The sequence below is a fragment of the Oreochromis aureus genome, linkage group 1 (assembly GCF_013358895.1).
Source record: "Oreochromis aureus strain Israel breed Guangdong linkage group 1, ZZ_aureus, whole genome shotgun sequence".
NCBI classification, from domain to species: Eukaryota; Metazoa; Chordata; class Actinopteri; order Cichliformes; family Cichlidae; genus Oreochromis; species Oreochromis aureus.
Window position 1 is genome coordinate 7,820,509 of NC_052942.1, and position 27,656 is coordinate 7,848,164.

Here is a 27,656-nt window from a genome sequence, read left to right on the forward strand (position 1 = left end):
AAGATTGGTAATCGGTCTCTATTTAGCTAAGACAGCTGAATAGAGTGAGGGCTTTTTAGGGATTGGTTTAATTACAGCAATCTTAAAAGCCTGTGATACATACCCTGTTAATCCTACTAATACACAAAATTTCTATCTGTCCTCCTACACAAACAAGACAGGTGCAGCCAAACTTGGCACACAGGTACATGTTAGGCTCCTGAAAGCTTTTATTTAGATTACACATTATAGTGATTGGTGGTTACTAGCAACCACCTACCAAAGGATGAAAAATCTATAGCATTTATGCACCTGTAACTCCTTATAAAAGCACAGTATAAAAAAAAAAATCAATTTTAGATCCACAGAACATCAATATTAAAATATACTTATATGCCATTATTAAAATTACATTTTTACAGTATGCAAGCACTCAGGGAGACACACAGAAAGGGAGCTAATTAATATACGTAATCACAACACACCAAACAAAACTGTACTTAGGATAAATTGATTTTATTAGCTGCTTTAGTCCTTCTACTGGAGGTTTCTTCCTGTTAAAATGGAGTTTTTCCTTCTCACTGTCACCAAGTACTCACTCATAGGGGGTTGTTTCCCTGTACTATTGTAGTGTCATGAAGAGAATGTTTTTGCGAAATTTTATATTAAACTTTTTGTAGCTTTTGTACTTTACATAGTAAAATATCGTTCATAGCTACTTAAAATGCAAGTGTTGCACGCACACGAAACTTCCAAAGTCAAACATTTTCCTTGTCTGCTAATGTTGCATGAATTTACGGAAATCTTTAAAGGAAATAAACTTACATGTAAACTTATGTGTGTGCTGTGAATAAAGACATGGGCGCTGCTGTCACACAGAGGTTTATTTTCTTTGATTAAAAAGTCTTCAACGTGAACACAGTACATGATGTGACAATAATGGCGAAGGGGCCAATGAACAGGCTTTCCTTCTCGACAAGGCCAGAAAAACAACATCAGAGCTGTTTGTTTGCGCCCATCTTCACTCCAACACACACACACTCACACATACACACACATATTCAGTCATCATGTTGCATGTCACAAGTTAAAACCTCCCAAAATCTGTCTGGGGACAATTGTGATGCACTGAAATGTAAAAGTATGAACAGCACACACACCTGTCGCCACACTGTTCATCTGCTTGGATGCAAACTCACACACACACACACACACACACACACTTCATTTGCTTCTCATGGAAATGAGAAATTCCAGTTTGGTTTATAAAGATTGGTTTTGTTGTGAGAAGCGAGTTGGCACATGACGGCAGGCCCTTGCAAAGGACCTTAAAACAAATGACAATGAAAAAAATCAAATAAAACTCAGAAAAGATGTAAAGATGCAGTCTGAATGTTTTCACTGATGATTCCACACAATTTGATATTACAATTATTTTAATACAACAACAACAATAATGTTAATAATAATAATAATAATGATGATAATAATAATAATAATGATAATAATACATACATACTTCATGGTAAAGACTCTAATTTAAATTTGAGTTGTAAATTAAAAAAAAAAAAAAAGAACAGACTGAAGGGCTAAAAAGTTGTGACAGCAAATTTTAGAAATGAGGTTTTAAAGAGTGACACAGTGTTAAAGTGCCAAACAGCATGTTTAAAGCTCAAACGCATGAACCGATTACACAAAAAATCTTATCCATGGCTACAGCTCTTTGTAATTACGTTTTCTATATATACTTTTTTTTGGTTTTTTTCAAATAAATGTAGTTGGAAAGGCCCCAGAGCTCAGAGTGATACTGTTAAAATGGTTGGTCAGTTTAAAATTTGAAGATACATTAATATATGTAAAAACATTATATCAAAAATTAGTCAGCAGTTTTAGTTTATAAAGACTTTATGAAGCCTGAAAAGAGAGCCCAGAGAAGGTTCAGACCACTTGAATTATAATATGCTGAGAGGTTGTTGGTTTTTTGGATGTTTTGACCAATGGCCTTCAAAGCTTTGCACTGAACCTGTTACACTTGTCATATATATTGTTCGAATGGTGGACACTTACATTAAACACGGCCATTTTCAGTGTATGTACAAACTCAGGATACAGGCTGCTCTAAAAGATTGGCTTCAGGCCCTTTTTTCTACCATTGTATGATGTCACAAGGAGGGGAAATCCTAAATATGGTCGTCTCAGGCACACAGCTCTGAAACCCATGTTGAACCATTACTGGATCAAACAAATGACGAGTTAATGAGATAATTCTACCTTTAGCACCAATCTGTTGAGAGCAATGGCCTCAAAATCAAGTTTATCTACTTACTGAGGAAAAAGTAGACAGACAATAGCAAAATCTAGTATATTTGAGGTCACAACAGCAGTGAGAAGTAAAATGTCCAGACTAGAGTGCTACAAGTATCTGAGTTTGCACATTTGACCAAGTGCTGCCACATTAATAGACAGATGAAGCCGTTAATTTAAAAAGGGCTTGTAATGACACGGACTCCTCTGGGCTGTTAGACTGTAATGGAAATATTTGATGTTTCTGTAAAGCACTTTGGTCAGGGTTAGCTGCCAAGTGTTGCTTGATGTTCTCTGTGAATCTACTGACTTAACATAGGCACCGCTTTTAGTGAGGACATTCTTTGGATTCTGATTCCTAACCTTTCAGGAGTTTTTCAAACTTAAAAGTTTTTTTGTTTTGTTTTTTATGGCTTTCAGTCAACAAAATCTAAACCGCTTAATGTCAAAATTACAGATAATTAAGGAAATACTGGTGGAAATATTTATGCTGTTAGTTTGTTTTTGTCTTTGTGTTATTTACTTGTGTCAGTGAGTATCCGGAGGAGCTAAAAGGATCGGTTACTTTTACAGGGATGGAATTCTCTCCATAAACTGTCCTTCCATTTTTCCTCGAGGCCTGTGACTGATATTTGAACGACGAGCACACACACACAACACAAAAGGACTCAAAGTCTGTCCCGTCGTCTAAAAGCAAACAACGTGTAAACCATCGGCCTCGCACTAAAATCACAGAGGTAACAATTCACTTTATCCGATGAGCACAATAACACAGAAAACACTCGCCTCTGCCTTTGGTTAGATGGAAACAAACACACGCACACACTCATACAAACACACTCACACACACACATGCAGGTAGCACGGCAGCTGGTTCATGTAGGTTGGAGGTAACCCCAGGCAACAGGAGGAAGACGAGTAGCTTCATCCCCCTCAACTTTTGATGAGCCTCAGAAACTCGTCGCGGGTTTTTGGATCCTCTCTAAAGTTCCCCAGCATGGTGCTGGTGACGGTTTTACTGTTCATCTTCTGAACGCCTCGCATCACCATACACATGTGACTGCAAAGAGGAAGACAGGAAAGATAAAAAGATTCGATCCAAAAGAAGAGACAAGTGCAAAGACCAACCACCCCCCCCCCCAAAAAAAACAAGTCTAGTAAAGTAGGACATCAAATGCCTTCCATCTGGGGTTCAAAGTCATTTAGTCGCAGAGAACCTGGAAATTTGTCCAAGAATTTGTGACAATATCATTGAAGGTGAAGAATGTCACATTCAGCAAGCACTTTTTGATCTCTCAGGTCACCTGGTGGGAGGAAACCGAAACCGAAATAATCTCTAAACAGTTGTGGTCTGACTTGGAGTCCCTCTCAGACAGACTGAGAAAGTTTTGCAAATAATTGCCATCATGTTGGAGTCAATCTGAGCCAGTCTGCACTGAAGAGTGCAACTCGTCTGCAACCCATCCCTTTTGATTACCAGCTGGTCATATTCTGGTTATCTCATATATAACCGTTAACTTTGGACTGTAGGGGGATCTTTGTGAGATTTACCACATTGTAATAATCGTAGTGTGGAACTAGCTAACGACACTGACTCCTTAGCGGCTTCCAAAGTCTCTTGCACTGTTTTTCCTCGGCATTGCTTGTCCTGTTGTTTGTTGAAGGTCAATCTGCTACACTGTAACAGACAGATGGTTCATGCAATTGCCACCCAAGTGTTTGTTTAAAGTTCCTGACCTTTTCCAACCCTAACTCTAACTTCCTGTCCATGTGACTCCAAAATACTTTAATGCCTATACCACGACAACATTATCATTTGAGAACTCTTAGGTGGTAATAAGCCATGTTTTAATGCAGATCCTGGTTCCTTCTGGAAATGCAGATTCCTCACATTACATTTATTTCCCCTGAAAAGTTCGTGCAGTGACAACAAACCTTTACAGCTGGGCCGAGAAAAGAAGACGAATGGAGAAAGCAAGGGAAAGGAACACAAGATAATACATTTTAAAAGTAAAAGGTCATTTCACTTGTTGGTTCGTGTACGTACGTTGCCTCGATGACAACTCCGACCCCAGTGGGCTGCAGTGCCTCTGTAATAGCCACAGCGATTTGTTTGGTCAACCTCTCCTGAACTGTGGACAGACAGTACAAACAGACGTACGGCCAGAGCAAACAGTCAGGGATCAAGGGCAGTGCTGGTAGAAGTATTCAGTCCTCACAGGACCTCTGCTAACAAATGATCATTTACTGTGTTTGTGAGCTTTAATGTGGCTACATCATTGTGTAAACATCGCCACAGGTGGAGCTAATAAAGCTTTAATTACATTACACACCTGACGGTGTGTAATGTAAACTTGTAACGTAAACTTGTAAACTTGATTAAACTAAACTTAGTTGATTAAACTAAACTTAGTTTAATCAAAGCGTCAGGGCCCTCAAAAGGGACAACACATAAACTTGAGTATTTATGAGTTGGTCTTTGTTTTCCTGCAAAATGTTTGATATTTTTACCATTTTGGGTCAAATCAGTATCTCGCACAGCAGTGCTGAAGTGGTTACTTGAAGAAAAAAAAAACCCTCAATTTTTGTTGTTTTTAATGGAAAATCACAAAAAAAAAACCCTCAAACTCGTTAGACCAGATACATTGAAGGCTCACCCAAAACCATAACCTGCTTTACTGTGCTTTCTGTACTTGACCCTGTAAGGCTTGACTTTATATTTGGGAAAAGATGGATAGTCACACACATTTATACATCCAGCCCTTCCTGTCAGATTAGATCAAATGCAGTAAACCAACAGAATATTTCCCTGTGAGATGTAAAATAAAAGTGAAATAAAGCTAGTAAAAATCAAATATCCTATTAAAGTACAAGCACACAAAAACTGCATGTTGACAGGGGGAGTTTATTTATTACCTTGTAGTCGACGGCTGTAGATCTCAACAATCCTGAGGAAGAGAAGGAAAGCATAAATACAGCCTCAGGGGAAATATGAGAGCAGTGAGTTGTAGCAGCAGTGAAGATTAAAACAGTAAAAATAAATAAACATTTAGGGCTGACTCATGAATATAGGAAAAGAGACACAAAAAATTTGTTTTTTATGAAAATCTAAATGGAAGGAGGACTCTGTCAACCGATTTTGGTTACTTTTCACTCAGAATAACTTCACTAAATAGATGAGCAAAATGCTATTCTAGAAAGGAATCACCACAACCTGGCAACCGAGCATTTTTTCGACTAATGTGTTGTCTACAGTATTAAAAAATCCTCAATAATACCATTATTTAAAGCATGTACTCCTTGGTCCTTTTAATAAACTAGTGCCAACTACTATCTACAATGAGCATATAATAATATACATTTGTATGTTTTAAACCTGAACCAACTGGGGCTAGAAAAATGATCAGTTACCAAGACTTTTTAATGTTAGCATACGCCACATCCTGTCATTCGAATGGACATACACAATAAACCAGCTCCATTCAGTAATTTTAGAAGCAGACGCAGCTCTTGTAGATGTGCAGAATCCACCCGGTCTTCCCCTTCAACCTGTTGCTCTTCTCAGTGAGCAAAACCACTTTGGACAAACTCGACCCAAATCACCTTCAGGGAAATGTCACAAAAACAAACAGGCAGGCAGCATGCAGGAGATAACCCACTTTTTTTTTTTAAGGGAGACGGTGGTGTAGCTGAAATCTTATGGGAGGCTTCAATGCAACTGGAAATGTTAAGCAAACAGCCTCACATTCAGTGATGCAGAGAAGACTTTAATGGTTGACAGCACCAAGAGATCATTATTTTATTCCTTAAATGATATGAACTTGTTTGGTGGTTGTTGTAGGTCCAGGAATCATTTAGAAAATGTAAGCGTCAGGATTTTCTTATCCTGACATCAAATGTGATGCAAACAAGTCTTCCCGAGTCTTCTCGAGGCTTTAGCTGGTTTGGGCTCACTATCCACTGAGAGAAGTGAGTAATGATGACAAAACGATTGCCTGGCTGTTTTTCTTTTCACCTTAAGATAATGTGATAATGGACACAATGTGCTTTGTTTTAAAGGTGCAAAAGGGTCTGTATTTGTATAAATACACTTTATAATCATTTTTAATCATAAAGCCCAATTTGATCATGACTGTGAAGCAAATTTGATGACGCTCTGACATGTGTTATAAAATAATAACAAAATTATAATAAAATAACATTGGATGGAACAAAGCACAAGGCAGTATTTTAAAGGTTATTCTTTGCAGGTCTGAATGCTTGTTAACCAAGTTTGAACTATATCAGTGATTTATCAGCAGGCTGATAATATATTAGCCATTTGCTGATACACTGTGTTAAGGTTCAAAAATATAGGGAAGGAAACACAGGAGGAATGCAAGTAACCACACTGGTCCAAAGGGTAAAGACGATGATTTTAATGAAATGACACGCGTGGGAGAATGAGCGGACTCTGTAAGCAGACAGCCCCACAATCTCATCCTCCTAACATCAAAATACAGTTTTATATGCATCAGAGTATATTTAGTGACGCCCCCTCATTGCGTCATCACATACATCAGCTTCAAAACCACAAATGTTCTATTTGACAACTTAAGGCACAATTAAAAGTACACTGGCTTCCATCTTCTCCCGGTGGTTTCCGTAAGCCAGCTCAGCTCTCGCATCGTGCATCTACTGCTTCATCAGTCAACTTTCACCCTACACCCTAACAGTGTGTGTGTGTGAAGCGTGCACAGAGTGTGCATCTGCTTTCTGAACCTTAGTTGACCTCACGTAGGCAACCAGGCTAAGGCCATCCTGTGTTGTGATGATCTTAACTTCTATGTAAAATGTATAAAACAAATATTTCAATCTACTACAACTACTTAAAACTTAATCAAAGCTTAATCAGACGTATAAATGCATAAAAGATGATAATAGCATCATCAAAACTCTGGTTTTGGTTTCACTTTTGCAAAAGCACACCGTTTCCTGTCAGCCTGCAATCAGCTTCTCCCCACTGAAGACTATGTGTAAGAATATAAAAACATTCAGAAACCTTTAAATTATAGATTCAACCTGTAATAAACCTGTTAATATTTGATTATGATAACCCTGTAATACAAATTATAACTGAACCTGTAATAAAACTAATATAATACCAATATATTTGAACATCTGAATGCATCTGAATGCAACATCACATGAAATGGTAATGACGATTATAAAATAGCAACAAATAATAGCAGTAAAATATTTCTATTCTCGATACTCCCTCTCTTGGTGACCCTTAAAAGGGTCACCATACACTATAACATTACTCTGACCCTCTCTAGAAATGCCAGCTCCCCTAAGAACACTCCATGGGTAAAGTCAGGTTGTCCTTGGTCCCTCTCTCGTGGAAATCTTCTCCTGTAAAGGATAGAAAACACTTTCTCCCTACTATGCTCTAAGTTACTCTGTTCCTCGATTGTTCTCAAAACATGAACCTAATTTCATATTTGGTTTTTGACTTTTATTCCTATATAATCTTAAACATCACTCATCTCAATCTACAGCTTTCTAACAGTCTTACAGCACTGCTGTCATACGTTTCCTGTTTTTCCTTATCTGATCATCAACATCCTGTACACAAAACTGCCACTGCTGCAAGGGCCTCTCATCTAAAGTCACCTTTCACAAGCAAAATCATCATAAAATCATTATAAGGGCTTATTCTACTGAAAGGATCAAAGAAAACAACCATTTTAATCAACTAAGTTTAAGCATATAATCAATTACTCCTAAATAACTTTCATCATAGCTAAAAGCTGAACTCTAACAGTATTTTGAACTCCCATTTCCTGGGTGATAACCTGTTTGAATATATCATTTTATTTCATTTTCTGCTTTTAATGTAATGGTACATTCTAATTATATTTTATCAGTCATTATATTTTATCAGTTTTAACCAAAATACATAAGCTTTTCCCCTTTGGACCTGGTTTAAAGCAAAAACTTGATCCCTTCAACAAGTATTTGTTATCCTGTAACTGCATTTTATATAAGAGGACTAATTTAGAACTGCATGTGTTATCTCAATATTTTATATGTCACTCAGTTTAGTTACAAGCAAAACTCCTATTCAGTTCCTCTTTCTGTCATTTGTTATTGGGCCAACTCAAATTCAGTTAAAAGCTAAAGGAATTTCCTGAAAACAAAACCTTTACTCAACTCTCCCCCTATATGATCCAATCTGTGTCATGACACAAAATAAACTTAAACAGCACAGTTATTAATCATGTGTTACCTCAGTTAATGGTAACTTGAGTTACATCAATGTTTCCCTTTTAGCATTTTATAATGTATTAATATGGTCTAACCCAAATCAACAAAGCAGAAATTCACTCAAAGGAACATCAGCATCCCCAGATTTAAGTCTTCCACTTCTCCTGTTTGTCAACCTTTATTTATTTCCCCTTGGTCCAACCACTCACATTCACTCCCATGCATTCACATGATATTTTTGCTGATCTGCAGCCTTCGCAAGACGTCATCAGATGCTCCACATCAGCAAAATCAGTTCAATCATTTGTTTTATTTCGTTTTCCTTTTAGGAAAATAGTTCTCTATACTTTTGACTGGATTGAATCGATCAATCCATTTTTAGACAGAGACTCGCCGCACGATCAGTCTCTGATTGTAATCAATTATAATTCCGTAATGCCCACCTGATTTTTCGTACTTGGTAATTTTGTCAGCGCCTGTCCATTCACTCTCTTCCAGGCCTGCTTAGAACAAAAATGAAAAAAGAGCTGATTATTAGCTCATCAAAGTACCAAACAAAATCACCTGACAGTTTTTTCCTGAGTGCACTTACTACTACAAAAATTTTTGGGGCCCCTCTCAGACATATCCCTGTCTAATCAAACACCCTCTCTGGAAATAATCAAACACCCTCAAAAATCTGAAACAATCTTAAATTTCACCCGTTCAACACACCGAAAACCTCGTCAAAAGATCAACGACCGTTTTCATTCAGCACAAGATAAAAACCAATTTCAACCACATATCATCCTTAAATTATAAATTTCCTGTCCAAATCTGCCCCTCTGAACAGACCTGACCACCGTAATCAAATATCCTGATACTTTACCATTATATATTTCTCCCAATACTCTTCAACAGCCACTGCTCTCTCTTGAACTGAACCGAAAGCCTCCGCCACACACGCACACAGGAAGTGTCTTTGTCACTCACTCACTCCAGCTAATTTGCATAAACCCACAGCTCAACAGCCAACTTAACAAGAGGAATACATGTTTTTAAACCTTATCACATCATTGAATCATTTTCATTTTCTTTCTATACTAATCACTTACTTTGATAAATCAGTGCAAGAGCACTCCTGAGTCACTCTTATAGACACTTTTCTTTTTTGTTTTTCCATCTATTTTAAATCTTTCCATCAATTGTATTAACCATTCACACCATTCTCTCACTCATACAAGCAGCAAGCAGATCTTCATTGCATATGCTTATGTTCTTAGCCAGGTTTTAAATCAATACCTGTTCATTAAGCTTCAAGAGCTTGTCTTTATAAGGTTAATGCATTTTCTGTTTGTGTGTGTATGGGTATATGTTATTTTGCATCTATGGCTTCACAGTCTCCCAGACTTCTTCCCCACTCTCCAGTTAAGCAGTCAGTTTTCTTTTTCCCCAATTACTAACCCACATTTTGATTTCCCACCTTAAATAAAGCACTCCTAGTCTTCAGCCAGGAGCTGGGGCTTGCTTTTCAGGTTCCTGGACACATCATGCTGTGAACAATTCAACCAGAAACTTGCCTTAACATATCCATTCATGTTAACCTGTAATTTCTTCAGACTCCTGCATCTGGAGAATTGGCCTGGGTCTGCTTTTACCCTGAAAATAACAAACTAAGACATTTTCATTATTATCACCAGTGGTTAAATAACCCATTTCTCTATCTCTGATCAGAAACACCAATTATGCCATGCATGTAAGCGTGTTCTTCCCTGCATTTTATGTTAATTGGGTGTAAACTGCTTCTTCATTAAATTAACTCATTGAGTTCTTCGTTGCCTTGCGATGTATTCATGTTAATGTACACTACGTGTAAGCTGTTTCTTCATTGCATCCGATATATTCATATTTAATTTATGCATTTCACCACTGAGCTTTAGACTCAAACTATCTCACTTCTGATTCATTTCAAAAATAATCTCACATGTAACAATTTGTATGTGTGTTTTCTATTCATTAAGGTAATGACAATTATTTTCGTTCATTATTCCTACCTTTTCTAATGTTTACCTCTTTGTTATGCTGTAGTGGACATCCCTAAACAATTCATGAGTTCAGGTTTCAATTTTCAATCCAATTATATCCTATATTCTCGCAGTCAAACTCGTCCAGCTTCATCTCTCACTGGTCCTCTCTGCACAATGTCCTGTTCGGGCTTCAAAGCTCCAGCAAACACAGTCTCAACTCAGCTGTTGTCTTCTTCTCTGTTTCTTTACAGTCTTTCTTTCAGATTTAAGTCCCAGCATGGCAAAATATCACTCAATGTCCAGTGCTCTTCCACAATTCTTTATCCCACTGTTCAACTGCCCAGCCTGTATTTTCACAGTACATGTTACATTACTCTTACATGCTGCTGCTGGTCGTCAGTCGTCATCAGGGTTAATGGATCAGTGGCACTGCCGTTTGCCTGCTGTATTCAAGTTCACGATGTTCTATCGGTCTTCATCAGGCGATTGACTGTCCTTTGAACTTCTTCTCCGCTTCAGGGACAAAGTGAGAGATCCAGCCGCACAATTTCGAGCCAAAACTGGCTTATTCTCCCAATTCTTTTAATCTACTTTTCTGCTGCTGAACTCAAGGTTGCAAAGTTGAAAGACGCCCACCTGTATTGACCATATAATTAGTATTATATTCATTTTTTCTTAAAGGCTTCATTTGCTCCCATTTCCTCGTCTGTCTCTCTGTGTTCTTTCTGCACACACTCAGTTCCCATATATGGGCATGCACAGTTCCTGTTCACTATTTCCTGTTGCTGCAGCCCCTGATACACAGAGCAATATTTCCTGTTCCTCAAACTAATCTAACTCCTTTGTTTTTGTTTTCTTGAATTAAAAACACTTTCAAACTTTAGCACATCCTACTTTTTCATCACCCAAGAAATATATTTCACACTCCTTTATTCCATACACACCTTTAAAAGTTCTCACCTCTTTCAGACGCCATAAATCGTCTCACACGCACTGCCTTTCTCTCACTCAGAGAACTCACGCAGAGTCACTCAAATCAAATACTGACAGCACTCACACAGTTAAAATCACTCGAAATACGCTTTCATACGAGTATTTTGGACATGCCTTCCATGATCAGAAAGAGCAAGTCAAAAGAAAAGAAAAAGAAAACTGAAACCTCTCATCATCCTCACGGCTTCTCCCACACACATAACTGAAAAATAAAACACACCAACATTTATGGCTCACGAAATATACATCTATCAAAATTCAGTCATTTACTATGCATCCACACTAATATATTCACACTGTATTTACACTCTCATAATAAGCTCTTATATACAGGCATTTAGCAAAAAGCTCTCAGTCCTCTCAAAATTGAAACCACCCTCTCTGCGCGTCACTGCTGCTCATTTGCATTTACACACACAATCAGTGCACACTCCGGCTGTGCATGACTGACACAGAGACTGATCCTACTCATAGATCTCATATTTTATATTACAGACGTCTTAAATTACAACTGCACAGATTTTTTTAGGCCTTGTCGCTCCTACAAATTTCGAAAATTTACCATAACCGACTCGAACGGGCAAACCTCAGGTTTTTGCAATCAATTCACCAGACCAGACTCGAACTGCTCTGTCCAGATTTCTAGCCCCTAACTTAATTTACCGGTAGCCAAAAAGCGCAAGAATAGGGGACTTGAACCCCTAGCTTATCTCAGGATGCCCTGTACCCCACGGTCAAGCCAAACCGAGCTAACCCTACTCGCGGTAGGTCAACAATGCGCGTCCGCATCGAGGAGGGATCGCAACGTCCGGGCTATGCGCTTCTTAACAGACGCCGCTGTCGTCCTAGACAAATTTAGAATAATTTGAAACAACAATCTACACCCAACACAGGATTAAGATTGAGGACAACCCTCAACAGTTTTAGAGATTCCCAGTCCTCTTCGGATGTTGCCCGAAACTATCCCTAGTCATCGCTAGGTGAAGGATAGATTTCTCTATCCAGCAGGGAGCGTCACCTCCGAGAAAGTTCTTAAGGGTTGCATAACCAATGGGACTTGAACCCACACGATAACCAAATTCCCTATCATTCTAAAGTTCACTTGCAGTCCAACTGCTTTAATTCTCTTTTCATTCCTTTATTCTCATTACTCAGTACTGTCACTTATACTTCCTTATCATTATCATTACTTCAACCTTCAACTTTTCACCAAAATCAAAGCAGACATCTACCAGTAGTTTCAGTGAGTAGACTTTCAATTTACACAGCCCAATTTGACACACTTTGGTTCATAAGATCAACAGGTGGTGCCTACCTTTTGTTATATGCCGGCTTGTCACTCACTTTGACCACTGACCAATGCCTGAGCGCCTGACGCCTCGGACCTTTCTCCGTCCTGTCTCACTTCCCCCTCGGACGAAGCCCCCAAATGTTAAGGTTCAAAAATATAGGGAAGGAAACACAGGAGGAATGCAAGTAACCACACTGGTCCAAAGGGTAAAGACGATGATTTTAATGAAATGACACGCGTGGGAGAATGAGCGGACTCTGTAAGCAGACAGCCCCACAATCTCATCCTCCTAACATCAAAATACAGTTTTATATGCATCAGAGTATATTTAGTGACGCCCCTCATTGCGTCATCACATACATCAGCTTCAAAACCACAAATGTTCTATTTGACAACTTAAGGCACAATTAAAAGTACACTGGCTTCCATCTTCTCCCGGTGGTTTCCGTAAGCCAGCTCAGCTCTCGCATCGTGCATCTACTGCTTCATCAGTCAACTTTCACCTACACCCTAACAGTGTGTGTGTGTATGTCTCTGCGCGTGCACAGAGTGTGCATCTGCTTTCTGAACCTTAGTTGACCTCACGTAGGCAACCAGGCTAAGGCCATCCTGTGTTGTGATGATCTTAACTTCTATGTAAAATGTATAAAACAAATATTTCAATCTACTACAACTACTTAAAACTTAATCAAAGCTTAATCAGACGTATAAATGCATAAAAGATGATAATAGCATCATCAAAACTCTGGTTTTGGTTTCACTTTTGCAAAAGCACACCGTTTCCTGTCAGCCTGCAATCAGCTTCTCCCCACTGAAGACTATGTGTAAGAATATAAAACATTCAGAAACCTTTAAATTATAGATTCAACCTGTAATAAACCTGTTAATATTTGATTATGATAACCCCTGTAATACAAATTATAACTGAACCTGTAATAAAAACTAATATAATACCAATATATTTGAACATCTGAATGCATCTGAATGCAACATCACATGAAATGGTAATGACGATTATAAAATAGCAACAAATAATAGCAGTAAAATATTTCTATTCTCGATAACTGGTATTGGCATTTGTAAAAGCAGATAAATGAAAATTTAAAAGTAAAGAGGAGACAGCAGAAACAGAAAAAACAAGTCATAATTACTAAATATCAGTATTGGCATCTGTCTTAAGACTCCTGTATAATGATGTGAAGCTTCACTGGCGATCTGCCTGAAAACAAAGCCAAACTTTATAAAGAAACCTTAAGACCGCAATCATGAATGTCAAGAGCTGTCACTTTTATGTCAGTATATTTTTTATTATTTTAATTATTTTGTTAGGAAAAAAAACTACAGTGAAGTGAAAGACATTGTGATGTTCTCCATTCTATTCTCTTGAGGTAATCTTAAAACTTAATCTGAAAGTGTAGTTTACTGATTCCACTTGTAGGGATTTCCCTTAGAGACGCTCTAAGTGAATGGTGTATCTGCTGCCATCGCAGTGACTCTCCAGTTAGTAAGGGGTGTTAGGCTGTAAGCCTGAGGGTATTGGGGTCAGTGGGTAGTACACACACAAGTTTTAATAATCAGCTTAAACACACACACACGCACAGATAATGTGACAGTTATGACAATAGAGTAAATGTACTTGCCTGGCTAGCTTGCTGAGGCCCAGAACTCTTTTGTTTGGGAGGTATCCAATGTGAACCTGCAGAAAGCGACAAGCTCAAGGTTAACCCTGTTCTCATTCTGGCTTACGATGCAACTCACTAATGGTGTAATTATGAACTGAGGTGTTACTGATCCCAGCTCAGCTCAATGCTGCACGGCAGGACAGCTGTTGCTGAACGTGTCAGCCAGTATAGCTAAAGCTCTCGACCTCATTAGCCTCAATTCTGATCGTTTCACGTACCGGACTACGTTCAAATCTAACCTTCAGCTTCTCGTAACATAATCAGAGTTTCTCAAAACTTGTCACCAAGTAGCTGCTGGGCTCACAGGAGATGTCTGCCCCTCCCTGGTTTCTTCCTGTTAAAAGGGAGTTTTTCCTCCCCGCTGTTGCCAAATGCATGCTCATACAAAGTTGTGTGCTTGTTGGAGTTTTTTCTGTATAATTGTAGTGACCTTACAATATAAAACACCTTGAGGTGACTATTGTTGTGATTTGATGTTGAATAAGTGAAATTAAACTGTACAGGATACTGACCCTCCCCGTTTTCTTATTAGCCGGGCTTTAATGACACAATTCTTTCTGATACTCCAAAAAATAAAGATTCAGCTGCACAACTAAAACAAGTGTGGCCAAGTTATTCTTAGCAGAAACCTTTATCTTGACCCTGATGGGGCTCACAGGCCGTTGGTTGCACTGATCATGTAAAAAAGCTGTGCTTTTTGCTACAAGTGTTGCTGAAGCGTCAACCTTTCTCAGATTCATCTTCTTCTCCATGCAGCTTGGAAGTAGCTGAAGTTGTGCCACATGTCCTATTTTAATTTGTTCTTAGCCTCAACCTCAACACGGGCTTCTCTTTTTCATCTTTCTTTGTTTTCTCATCACACTTGTGTTTGAAGCTCCAACTCTGATCGATGGATAAGCACATCTTTGCCAGAAACCAGTGTTTTAGTCCAAGAACATGGCCCTGCTGTACACCCACCTTCCAACCCTACTGGATCTCTGGTCAGACATATTACATCTTTCTTCACTGATAGCTCAAGAAATGCATCCACCCCACCCAGCAAACTGGAGCTACTTAAAAGCTTTGCCATCAGGAGTAATACTTTAAAGAGAAAACGGAATAAAGCCACAGGTGTACACTAATCGCCAAGTGTATTCCCACATTAGGTACGAAGTGAGCGTCGGGTTGATATGAACGACAGGAAGGAAAAGGACGGCAACGAAAACCGAAGATGAGAGAAGAGGCAGGCAGACAAGACGAGAGGAGCGAGAGACGGAGTCATCAGCTGGAAAATCAATGCTCGATGGCTGCAGGCTCCAATTCTCATACACACACATATACACACCAACACACACACTGGTACGCTCCACTCAAATGTCAGACGCAATTTGTTGACAAGACGAGAGAAAGGGCAGTGGCAACAAGCGTGTGGAGATCTCTTTTTCCTTCAGATGTTACTTTTTCTAGTTCTCTGCTGCAGCGGCCTGATAGACCGACATCAAACGGGCCGAGCATGGCGGCTGCTTTTTTCACTTATCTGTCCCCGTTATTCAGATTTACAGCCTCATGCTGTGAGTGAGGAGGGGGCAAGGCAAACAAAAGGACTCCTCAGGCTTACAACAGCTTAAGTGTAACTCAATAACACTCCAACTCTTTTTTTTTTTTAAATAGCCGTATTTTGTTCATAGTTCTAAATATTTTGGCATATTTACTATTTGGAGGTTTCTCACTTATAAATGATTAACCTGCCAGCAGTTGTTCTCAGCATCAGGCTCTGATTAAATCATTTTATGATACGAGGAGAATTTAGCGGGTAGGTGTTGAAGTGTTTGCTTATTTTGTCCATCTTACTTATAGCACTGAAGTAATGTTAAATCACCTGAATGCACAGGTGTAAAACAAAAAGAAAGCGGTAAACTGGGCGCATGCGTCTGTCTGTGCACAATTTCATTCATTCTCACGATGAATGATTTTTCTCTAAAGATACATGAATTTAAATGTTGGCGACATTTTGCTCTGTTCCCAGTCAGGATGATCCCACACTGGTTAAATAATGTTGAGGTCCAAACTCTGCAGAGCCACATGTTGTTCCATCGTGTATTTTTCCATCCAGGTGTGCTTTTACTGCATCGGCAGTGTGTTTGGGATTATTGATGATAATAAGCTGTTGCTTAAAAATAAAACTGTTGCAATAAGATCCTTTTGAGTACTGAAAAGATGGCTGTAGATGTTCACTGTTGTGCTGCTGCACAACCTGCAATGATTTGAAATTCAATTTTCAAATGTGGATTCATCACATCATTGGCCCACTAACTGTGTGATATGGAATACCTCAGCCTTTTCTCCCTCTTTCCCTCCCTCGAGAGTGGCCACTTGACACATTTTTCCTTTGAGTTTTTGACTAACAGAACTTTGGGAATCCCTTTGTTAGTGCAAAAACAGGATTTTATGCCTGTTATTTTTGGCATTTTTTGTAGATTTAAACAAAAAAAAAAATCAAAGAAATTCTGGGTGGCTCAAGCGTTTTGCACAGTACTGTATGCTGATGGCATTTTAATATAGAAGTGTCAAAGTAAAATCAAGTATTTAGTCCTTGAATTGACTGATAAAAATAATTTTTGTAATCATTCATATTTTTAGGACACTACTGCATATGTTACCTTTGTAAAAGAGGGCTGCAGATCATAACACAAGTTATTAAATACAATATTTGGAGTGCCAAATGTCCTAATCAAACCAAACTGCTTTTTTTGTCCGCAATACATAGTTCTTTGGTTTCACAAAGCTCAGTACCCGATCGCTTGTTTTCCACAGGAAACATATCGCAGGGAAGAAGCAATTATGCCTGAATACAAGAACAAAGGACACATGTTTGTTCCAGTGTGTTTTCTCTTCAAACGTTTTCTGAAGAGTTGACATGATAGCATCTCTGCTGACTGCATATCAGTCAAATGTTTTTAAACAGCTTATTCACTGAACAGCTGGCGACTACCTGCCCAGCAGAAGAGAAGGACCGAGACACCGCAAACAGACAGCCGGAGAGAGGGGCTGGATAAGAGGAAGTGCTGCTGATGATGACAAAAGGGGTGGGGGGGATTGATGCACATGAGTGGACACACCACGAGAGGAGGCGTTTGTGTGATTCACTGCTGTCATCAGAATCCATTTACACCCGGTGGAAAAAGATCAGCTGCCAGCCTCCATTGTTCTAAATGACATGCACCTGCAGGTGAAGATGGAGGGAGAAGGGAGGCAGAGGAAGAAAAGCAGAAAGAGGGACGAAGCCAGTCTGCCGGTTGGTGGAGAGTAATGATGTCAAAGGGGCAGAGAGGAGGCTGAAAACAGATCTCAGCTAATCTGATTGCTTCTAGTGTTCTCTGATGTCCAGACAAACGTCAGAGAGAAATGGTTTTTGAAGATACACATCTGGTTGCACGGCTTGATGTTTGTGGCAATTTTTTGTGCACTAAATTATGGGAAAATATATATATAGCAAAGTGGCTTGTGAGTAAAGCAGAGTGTTTGTTTATGCGTCTCTTTTTGCAGTCAAAAGATGCAATGAGATGTCAGCCACATCACATGGACTGCAGCTCCCTTTCTGCCCGAGCGGTCACCTGTATCTTTAGCCATTGTCCTGTTCCCATTGATGTAATTACATTTGTATCTAGTTGGAGGAGAGCATAACACGTGTCATTCTGTTTAGAGAAAATAAGTATTTATGTTGAATTTCATAATTTAAAATCGGGTCATTACACAAATTATGACATTTAATTATGTCATTTTTAAAAAAGAGGTGCTAATGATAATGTTAATTCCTCCCACCCTTAGAAAATGAAGAGGTCACTGAACCGTTTGATGGGTATAAAAATGATGATTCCAGTAATGAAGCTTATAATGAACAGCAGCGATAAACAGGAATGTAGCATATTCTGCTATAGGAAAGTTACCAGGTTAAGCATAAGCTAAGGAGGCCCACAGCAACCCTGCCGTGTCTTATGGCCTGTTTATGTAATCATTCACTCAGGGAGCATGAAGTCACCTGCTTTACTAATAGGAGATGGTGCGCACTGGTAACAGGTTCATTAGAAGGACTACTGAGCTTGTTCTGCGGGCCCCAAATTCCTGAAATGCATGGAATATCCTCATATACCATCAAGTTTGTGCTTTCAGAATTGCTGTGTGTGTGTGGTTTCTTTTACCCTGCCAAAGATGGGCACCAGGTGATGTTCACACATGGAGAACATGTCGATGTCTTTGACTATCACCATCTCATCGTGGTCTTCATCGAAGATGGCGTCATTCAGCACGTCTGAGGAGAAAAATGGGAGAGATTAAACATAAAGGAAAAGTCTTTTTGCCTGAATTTGACTGTTACCTGAATTTTTTGCAGCATTCCTTCTTTGGTTGATTGATTATTTACTTTTTGCGATCATTCTGGTCTATTCTGCCGTTCCTTATTTAGAGGTTTTTTGTTGTTGTTTGGCTTAAATTTAAAAAAAACTAAAATTAAAAAAAACAACAATGCCGCATTATTTCTTCTTGAGGGCAGACAGACTGAAGTGAACCAGCCATGCTGGAGGATGCCGGGTTCGCCTTGACCACTCAGCTGCCACGCCCTTTACGATGGACTTCAGTGTTTCTCTCTGGCAAACACCACTGTCTAATTATAGCTCTGCATCCTCCTTTGTGCGGTTGCTTTATTGCATTTTTTGGTTGCCGGGGTTCAATAAACTGTTTTATCTTTTGAACGTGGCGGCGCAGACGCTTCTCGCTCTCACCGCGGCAGTTTTTAATTTCCTGACTTGCTATCTGCAAGAGCGAGAGGAGGAAACACGGAGGGGTGAGGTCACCAAAACAACAGAACACACTGACTTGTTGCTTCGGCTTCTGCTGCTTATTTTATCACTGTGCACATAAAGGGAGAGGCCTGTGGGGTTGACAAGACCAATACATATTTTTCCCTTACCATGTTTACCAATTTTGTAGCCCCTAATTAAAATTCACCCTAACAAAATACATACACACTGTACATTTAGTCTTGGGGCTTTATCTTGACTTTGGGCAAGGTCGTGACTGCAGATAAGGACAAAAGTCACAAGGGGAAATCAAATAAGGAGCAACTTAACAGAGCAACCCAGGAACCATGGCCTAAATACAGAACAAAATACAAAAATACATGAAAACTAAGAATGCTGGGCCAACATGGCCCAGGATCATGACATCCAATTGATTTGATAGCCGTTGCTGTGACTGTCATACAGCAGGCCATTAACAGTCGGGTTATCTCACCAACCCCTGCAAAGCAGAGACAATTAAAATATCGACGTAAAGACAAATGAATGGTTGTTTAGCCCGTTCCTCATTCATTCAGTCATTTTACTGTATGTTATGCATTCATACTAAAAGTTATGGCAGCATTAATTGCTAATACCAGGATGCTGTTATGTACAGAGGGACATCCATAACAACAAATGGTATCATTTTTATTGTCACCACCTTTTTTTGTATTTTAGCAAGCTAACAACAAATTAGAGTAAACCACAGTGTTCAAATGTTGACCTGGATGATCACCAACATTATTATAGCTCACACTTTAATGTCTGAACCATTCATTCTTGTAATCCTTTTTCCAGTAGACTAGAGTTGCAATGGTTAGTTCAATAACTGCCAGTATTTTTGTTGTTATTTTTCCAGTTCAGGTTCGGAGGGCCGAAGCCTTTCTTAACTGCCACTGAGCAAATGGCAGGATACGGCCTGTACAGGCTGCTGTTCCATGACACTGCCAATATTTTAAAAAAATCACTGAAATCCTTCTTCAAGTAAAAATAAAAACAGATATTTTTAGCCGCTTATATATGAAGAGTCTCTGTTTTGCTCTGTTTTATTTATTTTATTCTGTTTTATAACAGAAAATCCAGGATTGTGAAGCTTTGGACTGTTGCTAATACAAAACAAGACTTTTAGAAACATCATCTGGGGGGATGGGAAACCTAGGAAGTGTATTAAACAATTTTCACTCAAGCAAATTTTGGTGCACCTCATATTTCATTACAGGGTGATGATGAAGCCATCTACATCCATTCCCCCCCCAATTTATCGTGACCATCTGGAACTATATGATTCTATCTTTAGAAAAGACAGAAGACATCCACAGGACCAGGGCTTTCAAGGCTTTGCAGTCTTTTAAACTCTGGTATTTGGTATAATCTGGGGATGAGCAGTACTGCTGACTTTTTAGGTACTTCTACTGGGATCAGCAAAGCTGGATATATATATTTTAACCCTGTGGATGGAGGCTTTAAGAATTCCATCTATCTAAAGTCTATGTGGTGTCTCTACAGCAAGACATATTGATCTACAAACTAGATCCTGAATGAGTGCTGCCTTCAGGTCGACACGGTAATAAAGCGGTAATCGTGTTTGAAAGTTTTGCAATCAAGAGCAAAGTTAAAATAATGTGGGAACACAGCAAAGTCAATAAAGTGCTACACAAAGCAACCAACAGTTTATTCAACCTTTTATTACCGTCAGACAAAAATTAATGGTGGATGCACTTCTGAATAAATTTATCATGGAAAAGACTAATTTTTCCCTTAATTTGGCACCATTCAAAGTATTCAGAGTTGCTGTTTTCAGAGACCCTGTCAGAGCATGCACGACTAGATTATTGTAAGATCCAAGAAAACTTAAAATTGCAACTATTTCCAGGAAATTTCTACAAGCTAAAGTCAGTCATTTTTAAGGTTTACTGTAGAGCTGGGCGATATATCGAGTTTTTTTAAAAATATCGATATATTTTTATACGAGATATAAGATGTGACAATATCCTTTATATCGATATAGTCTATGTTACGTTATAATTATAGTTGCGGAGCCGCAAGTTTGCCTCTCTTTCGTCCACTTTTGTCTTTACGCAACGTTACTCGACCTCGCCTCTCCTTCACTGAACACAACTCCCCCTCCTCCCCCATCGCTTCACCTGCAGGCAGCGACAAGATGGACACGGCAAATCTCCGTTAATGAGTTACTGCGCATCGCCCCGTGCGTGGGGCTGGACGGCGTCAACGTGTTAACGAGCTAGCCACGCTAACGCCATGCACGGCCTGAAATCCTTTCATCTTCTCAAAAGTTGACTGCGTGCCTTTTGTATGAATTCTGGTTGTGCTTGATGACCGCGAACCGATTTTATGTGATACACAGCGCTCAGCAATCTGTCAAAAAATGTTTTAGTTCGACTTTGGTAAGCTACGGAGCTGCACCGCTTGATGGATTGTCGGAGCATTACGGCTACCGAGGAGCCTCGCGGAGTAATACGTACTGTGCTTCAACATAATATTACCGTATTGTGTGTATAAGGACCATAAATGGCACCTGTTCAGAGACATGGTTATGAAGCGGATTTCAAACTCCAGGCTGTCAGTCACGCAGTAGAAGTTGGGAACAGAGCAGCTGTGAAATCTGTCTATGTTATTATGCTCAGCGTCTTTTAGTTTACATTTTGACTGCACAATTGTGAGCTCTTTGTTATGCACAAAACAACATAGTTTTCTTTTATTTATAGAGCATCATTATTTAATAAATGCTCATAATTTATTTTTGAGTAGTTTTTTTCATGTACGTCTATGCTGTATGTTAATAAAAGTGCCTGTGTGACATCTGGGACACAGCTTTGACTAAGAACTCTCTTTTTGTTCTTACTTTATGGCTTTAAAAAAATATCGAGATATATATCTTATATCGCCATCCAGCTACAAAATATCGAGATATGAATTTTGGGTCATATCGCCCAGCTCTAGTTTACTGGATCTACAAATACCAAGCCTGTGTGATCGAATTAGGACTGTAAGAAAGAGTGTGAATGCTACTCAGTGCTAAGGGGTTAAAACCTGCCTGATCCACTTTGTTGCAGCAATGTCCTCAGATCAAGCTGTTGTAGTGAAGCACAATCATCCTTTAAGGTCATTTCAGTCATTACAGCTTCTGAACCTCTAGTTCCAAGGAAAGTTTCATCTCTTTCAGACATAATCAAGTGTGCACCCTGAAGGAAAATAATGTTAATCAGCCTTAACTAAACAAAGCCAACAAAGGTTGGCTTGGACACCCTGTGGTTGCCAGAGAGAGACCAGGCATTTATCAGGTAATGACAGTGTTACTCATCATCTGTGCTTACAATAGGGCTGCCTCCTGTGTATAAATGAATACCACAAAGACGCACGCAGAATGAAGAGGCCACATGTTATCACGTTTTGAGCGAAGCAGGAAATGGTGGCGTGAATGACCCAAAAAAATAAGCAAATAATGGGGACACACACTCACTGCTCCAGGTTATAGATAAATAGGAGTTTGTGCTGAACAGTCAGAAGGTTTAGATGATGATTCAGATTCTCAATCACCATGCAGCACATGCAGGAAACGTTCTGATTATTCCCAAATTCATTTTGAAGTTAACAAGTACAGCTCAAACGCTGAAGCTAAGTGGCCCTATCATACGGCCAGGCTCATATGTAACTGTCTTCAGTGACGAGAAGAACAAGGAGTTTTGCACAAGATGTTGTGGCCCACAGCTCACACGCTATTGATGTCACATTAAGTGGTCATTCTAATATTGCCTGTAGGTTTGGATACAAGGTAGATAAAGGACATCCACCCAGCATTCCAATAGCATGATGCTGCCACCGCCATGCCTCACTGTAAGGATAGTAATAGCAGTTGATCGGCAGTGTCATTCATTCATAACAATTCATTATTCACATTAATTAATATTTTCTCATCCAGGGAGGATTGTCCTGTCTCAAGATAAAATGGTATAGACAATTAAGATGGTTTAAACACAGTTTAAACTCAGATTGAAGCAGACACAATTAGTACATTAACTGATTAATAAATTGCCAAATAAAAAAAAAAGTTGTTTTCTTTATTTATTAATCAGCTGGGTGTTCTTCTGAGTTATGATCTGGTAAACCACTCTACAGATGGAGGCAAAACCAAAATAAAGGGAATTACTCAAACTTTGTACTGATTTGCAGTGACCCTTTTCTTTTTTTTGTTACACATGAGTCCAACCCATGTCATCAAAAAGCACTTTCAACACAACTGAGCTGCCAGACTCGGTCACTGTGTGGTTTAAGCCCATATCCTTCTACAACTGTATGCCTAAAAATGTGGTGAAAGATCTAACAGACCTGCGATGACAATCATTAAAAAATGCTTAAAATTAAGGTCTAGATTTTAAAAGGCCTCCTTTCACTTGTTCATGTTTTGTAAGACATTTTTCATGAAAACCACACAACCATTTGGTGAGTCTAACCTGTTTCTCTACAATAAATTAAAAAACAAACAAAAAACAAAACAAAAAAGAAAATATGCTTTGTTTTTTGCTTTTGTTTTAACAATTCTGTAGAAACCAATCTGAGTGTTAATAAGCTCATGGTTAATGAAAACATCATTAGGGGCAAACTCCATCTGGTTATGAATTAAAAGCATGACATCTGCACTAAACAGAAAAACATCTTCCTTTAAATAACAGGCTGGGAAACATTACAGATCAGAAGTCCTGTTTAATCTCTGCATAACATTTCCTCACTAAGGTTGTGTTCATCATGTGCTCGACAGCAAGAGGATTTTAGGCTCAGGTTGTGATGAAAGCTGAACCCATGACCTGCACACACAAACACATGAACGCACTGAGCAAACAGTGCGACGCTTCTCTCAAAATGCTATAACTCTCCACAAACATCCAGCTACGGCCTCCAATACGTGTTTTTTGTCTTCTCTGATTTTCAGTAAGTCAACGGGGAGGCTCCTGCAACAACCAATCAGCAGGCAGATGGTGCAACGCCACCGCCTGAGCAACAACGCATGCAAAGCCATCACTGTCCATACCATCAACTGAGAAGAGCTTCAGGCAGATGTAACCACGCTATGTAAGAGTTCAGTCAGGCTAACATAAAAAAAAAAACAACAACAAAAAAACATGAATCAACTGTCTCAACTGGTGCCCACACATGTTTCTCCATTGCATTCCTTCTTTTTACAGCTTCATAACACACACACACACACACACACACAGACAAAAGCAACCCCAATGCCCAAACTACCTCCAGATGGAGTTCTGAAGGGGGAAGATCCCCAAATCTAGCCACTCGAACAAGCTGAAGGATGAAGAAGAAAGCCCATGTGGAACTGACACTGCACAGCCCTCCTCACGTTCACCCAACGTGCTGCAGTAAACCTCCTCACAGCAGCAGGCCAACCAGCCGGCTCAGCTGGACCAAACATGACATAAATCTAGCAAATCCTCGAAGAGCGGGTTGTTTCTACAACTTTCACCTAAAAAGTTTTAAAAAGAACTGCCTCGTCACATTACCTGATATAAAGGGCTGCAAGTGATGATTATTTACTTTTAGGGATGTATCTACAAATTAATCTGGCAATTTATTAGTCATTGGTATTAACCTAAAGTTTGACTAGAGTCCTTACACACTATTGGATAAATCCTCAGGAAGCAGGACATGGCGCTTTTATTAAATGTTTTATTTAAGAAAAAGCTTCAAACAAGCAGAAACAGCACAGAGTGAAGTAATGAAAACATTATGATAAGATTCTTATACTTGAATTTTAGACATAATTATTGGGTTTTTTTTTTCATTTGACAGGAAATTAAATCCATCTTTCCACTGAATTTGTGTGTCACCTGTTGGGGGGTTCTTTTTTGAGGGGGAGGTGGTCTCCCAGCGTTAATCAGTTAAACATTACATGGCTGTGAGCCAGCTTCTATTATATAATCAGCTTGTGAGGCAGATGCATTGTGCCTATGTGCTTTATTTTATGCTTAAATTACTTGAATATATTTTTTTACCACACTTCTATCTGAAAAGCAATAAACGATGATTTGCTGTGTAAAGCTTAAAATTAAAACATAAAAGATCAAATGCTGCTTTCGCATGATGATAATTCATTATAACACTGTTATCCGCCGTTTCAAACTTAAATCTGCTTTTCCTTTAAAAAAAAATCACGGATCCTGTCCCACTGCTACTGTCCAAAGCTTTACATTATTAGCGTTATGTATTCACAAAAATATGACGAAAACCGGCAGAAAGGGGAAACTCTTGAAGTTTAGAAAAGCTGTTTTTCCTCGATGGTAATTACTTAATTATGTATTTGTCAGAGGTGTCGTCATAACCGGGCACAAACTCATTTTTAAATTCCCCCCACTCAGATTGGCACCTGTTAAAAGACTTTATAAAGAAGCCGATGAACTCGATCACCTGACTTTTTTTCAAAACCAATAGGAACAAAGTAAACCCCACTGAAACAGTCAAGTATCACTAACTGTGCTATATTTCCCTGTGATGCCCTGGTGAGTCCTGAAGGAGCACATGTGCACTCTCGGCTCTTTGCGCACTGAGCTTTGGGACGTGTTCTTTCTCCTCAGTCACACCTGTTGACCGCGGAGCAAATCCCCGGCACCTCTGAGCGGCTTTGTGGATTTAAAAAAACAAAAAACAAAAACACAACTCACCGATAATTTTCTCCTGGTAGCCTTTAGTGAAGAACTGCATGGCCGTGGCAGCCCTCCAGGGGGTTTTGAGGAGTCCCTGCCGCTGCGGGTTCTCCCCGAGACCCCGCAGGATGGTGGTGTAAGCAGCGGCCAGGGACGGCAAGCTCATCTCGTTGTCCTCCAGGCTCCTGGTGCGCTCCTCCTTCCAGCTCTCCATCACAGCGGAGGTCGACCGGTGCGGAGCGGATTCTGCTCCCGGTGCCTGAGGACCGCCGGCTGCCCGCTTCACCATCCCGTCAAAGTGGCCGTTGAGCACGGAGTCGCCGTCCCCGTTGTCGTTCTTCTCGTTTGAGCTGTACTTGTTCTGCTTGGAGCGGTCCATCCCTGCGGTTCTCTCGCTTCTTAGCTGAGCACTTGTTGCATCAGTTTCTGTGCTAACAGTTACTCCTGTTTGAGTTCAAGTGGGCGACACGGTTGCAGCCTCAGCATCCTTTATAACAGCAGGATAATCCAGAGCGAGCTCCTATTGGCTAGCCAGATCTGAAGGGGCGGGGCCAGACCCCCCCCCTTTGACCGCTATCTGCTTTGACTGTGACCTGCTGCTTGGAATCATTCCGCAGTTTGTGGAAGGTAACAAAGTGCATTCAGTGTGTTTATTACTATGGCCGGATTACATAACAGCGACCACTAACCTCTCCTAGACAGGAACACGGTTCTAACTGTGCTGCTTACAGTCCTTCATCTCTTCAATCATACAACATGTATCAGTGCCTGAGTATATTAAAAAGCCTTTTGCTTATCTTCGTTTTCTTTTTCAAGTATCTCTGTTCATTTTGTTTTTCTTTAGACTTTTAAAACACAGGCTCAGGTGGGCCATGAGGCACTCTCTGCACCACTGTTGGGGTTAAGTTATTGCCAAGTAATAAGTACTTATTAGTGCACTAGTTTTCCTTTTCAAACAGACTGTATATAAAAGATGTCTGTAGCCACTGTGCCATGCTGTCCTGAGTGTTTTTATAGTCGCCATGTCAGTGTTGAATCTTCACACATCGAATGAGGGGTGGATCTGTAAAACCAAGAATTCAAGCTCATTGATTAATAACTTGTCTAGTCACTGCAGCTGCCCCCAGGTATACCCTGGTTTGTCCTCCATTCTGATTCTAATATTGACAAGTTTTCAAAATGATCTAACACACTGAACCCAAACATTTCCTGAGCTCACAGAGCTAGTGAGCCAAAGACCATTTCTCTGACTTCGACAAAGAGAAGTCTTCGTGCACATCCAAAGCAGTTTCACTTCTGAGACTCTAAAGCAGGGGTGTCCAAACTCCGGCCCGTGGGCCAACTGCAGCCCGCGGTCCATTTTTGATTGGCCCGCAAGTAATTTTATAAATAGAATTGAATATGGCCCGCACTTCAACTTTTGCTTGAGTGTATTGCACTTCTTAGTTTTAACACCAGGGGGAGCTACTGTTGATCAAGGCAGTTGCTCCACCAAAAACGACAATCACAGAAGAAATTTACCCCAAGTTACTAAACATGGCAGAACCAAAGAAGCGAAAGGTAGAAAGTGAATGCAGAAAATTTCAGACACGGTGGGAGAGTGAATATTTCTTCAAAGAATTCAAAGGGAAGTGTGTCTGTTTGATCTGCACTGAAACTGTGGCAGT

At 39.7% G+C, this 27,656-nt stretch overlaps 1 protein-coding gene across 1 annotated transcript; it reads right to left on the reverse strand.

Moving 5' to 3' along the window:
- Positions 1-845: 845 nt before the first annotated feature.
- On the reverse strand, positions 846-26,733 carry gch1 (GTP cyclohydrolase 1). The gene is made up of 6 exons (XM_031736333.2): positions 26,008-26,733; positions 18,683-18,792; positions 14,463-14,518; positions 5,200-5,231; positions 4,331-4,415; positions 846-3,343 (listed from the first exon to the last, which is right to left on the reverse strand). The coding sequence occupies exons 1-6, from the start codon at positions 26,366-26,368 to the stop codon at positions 3,217-3,219; spliced, it is 771 nt and encodes a 256-aa protein (XP_031592193.1). The 5' UTR covers positions 26,369-26,733; the 3' UTR covers positions 846-3,216.
- Positions 26,734-27,656: the final 923 nt, after the last annotated feature.

Bases quoted from the DNA above. Each gene is read 5' to 3' on its own strand.
- gch1 (XM_031736333.2), bottom strand. From the start codon at position 26,368: ATGGACCGCTCCAAGCAGAACAAGTACAGCTCAAACGAGAAGAACGAC. The intron at 18,793-26,007 runs GTGAGTTGTGTT...TTTTCTCCTCAG, and splicing joins CTACCAGGAGAAAATTATCG to ACGTGCTGAATGACGCCATC. The intron at 4,416-5,199 runs GTAATAAATAAA...GTCTGTCCACAG, and splicing joins CTACAGCCGTCGACTACAAG to TTCAGGAGAGGTTGACCAAA.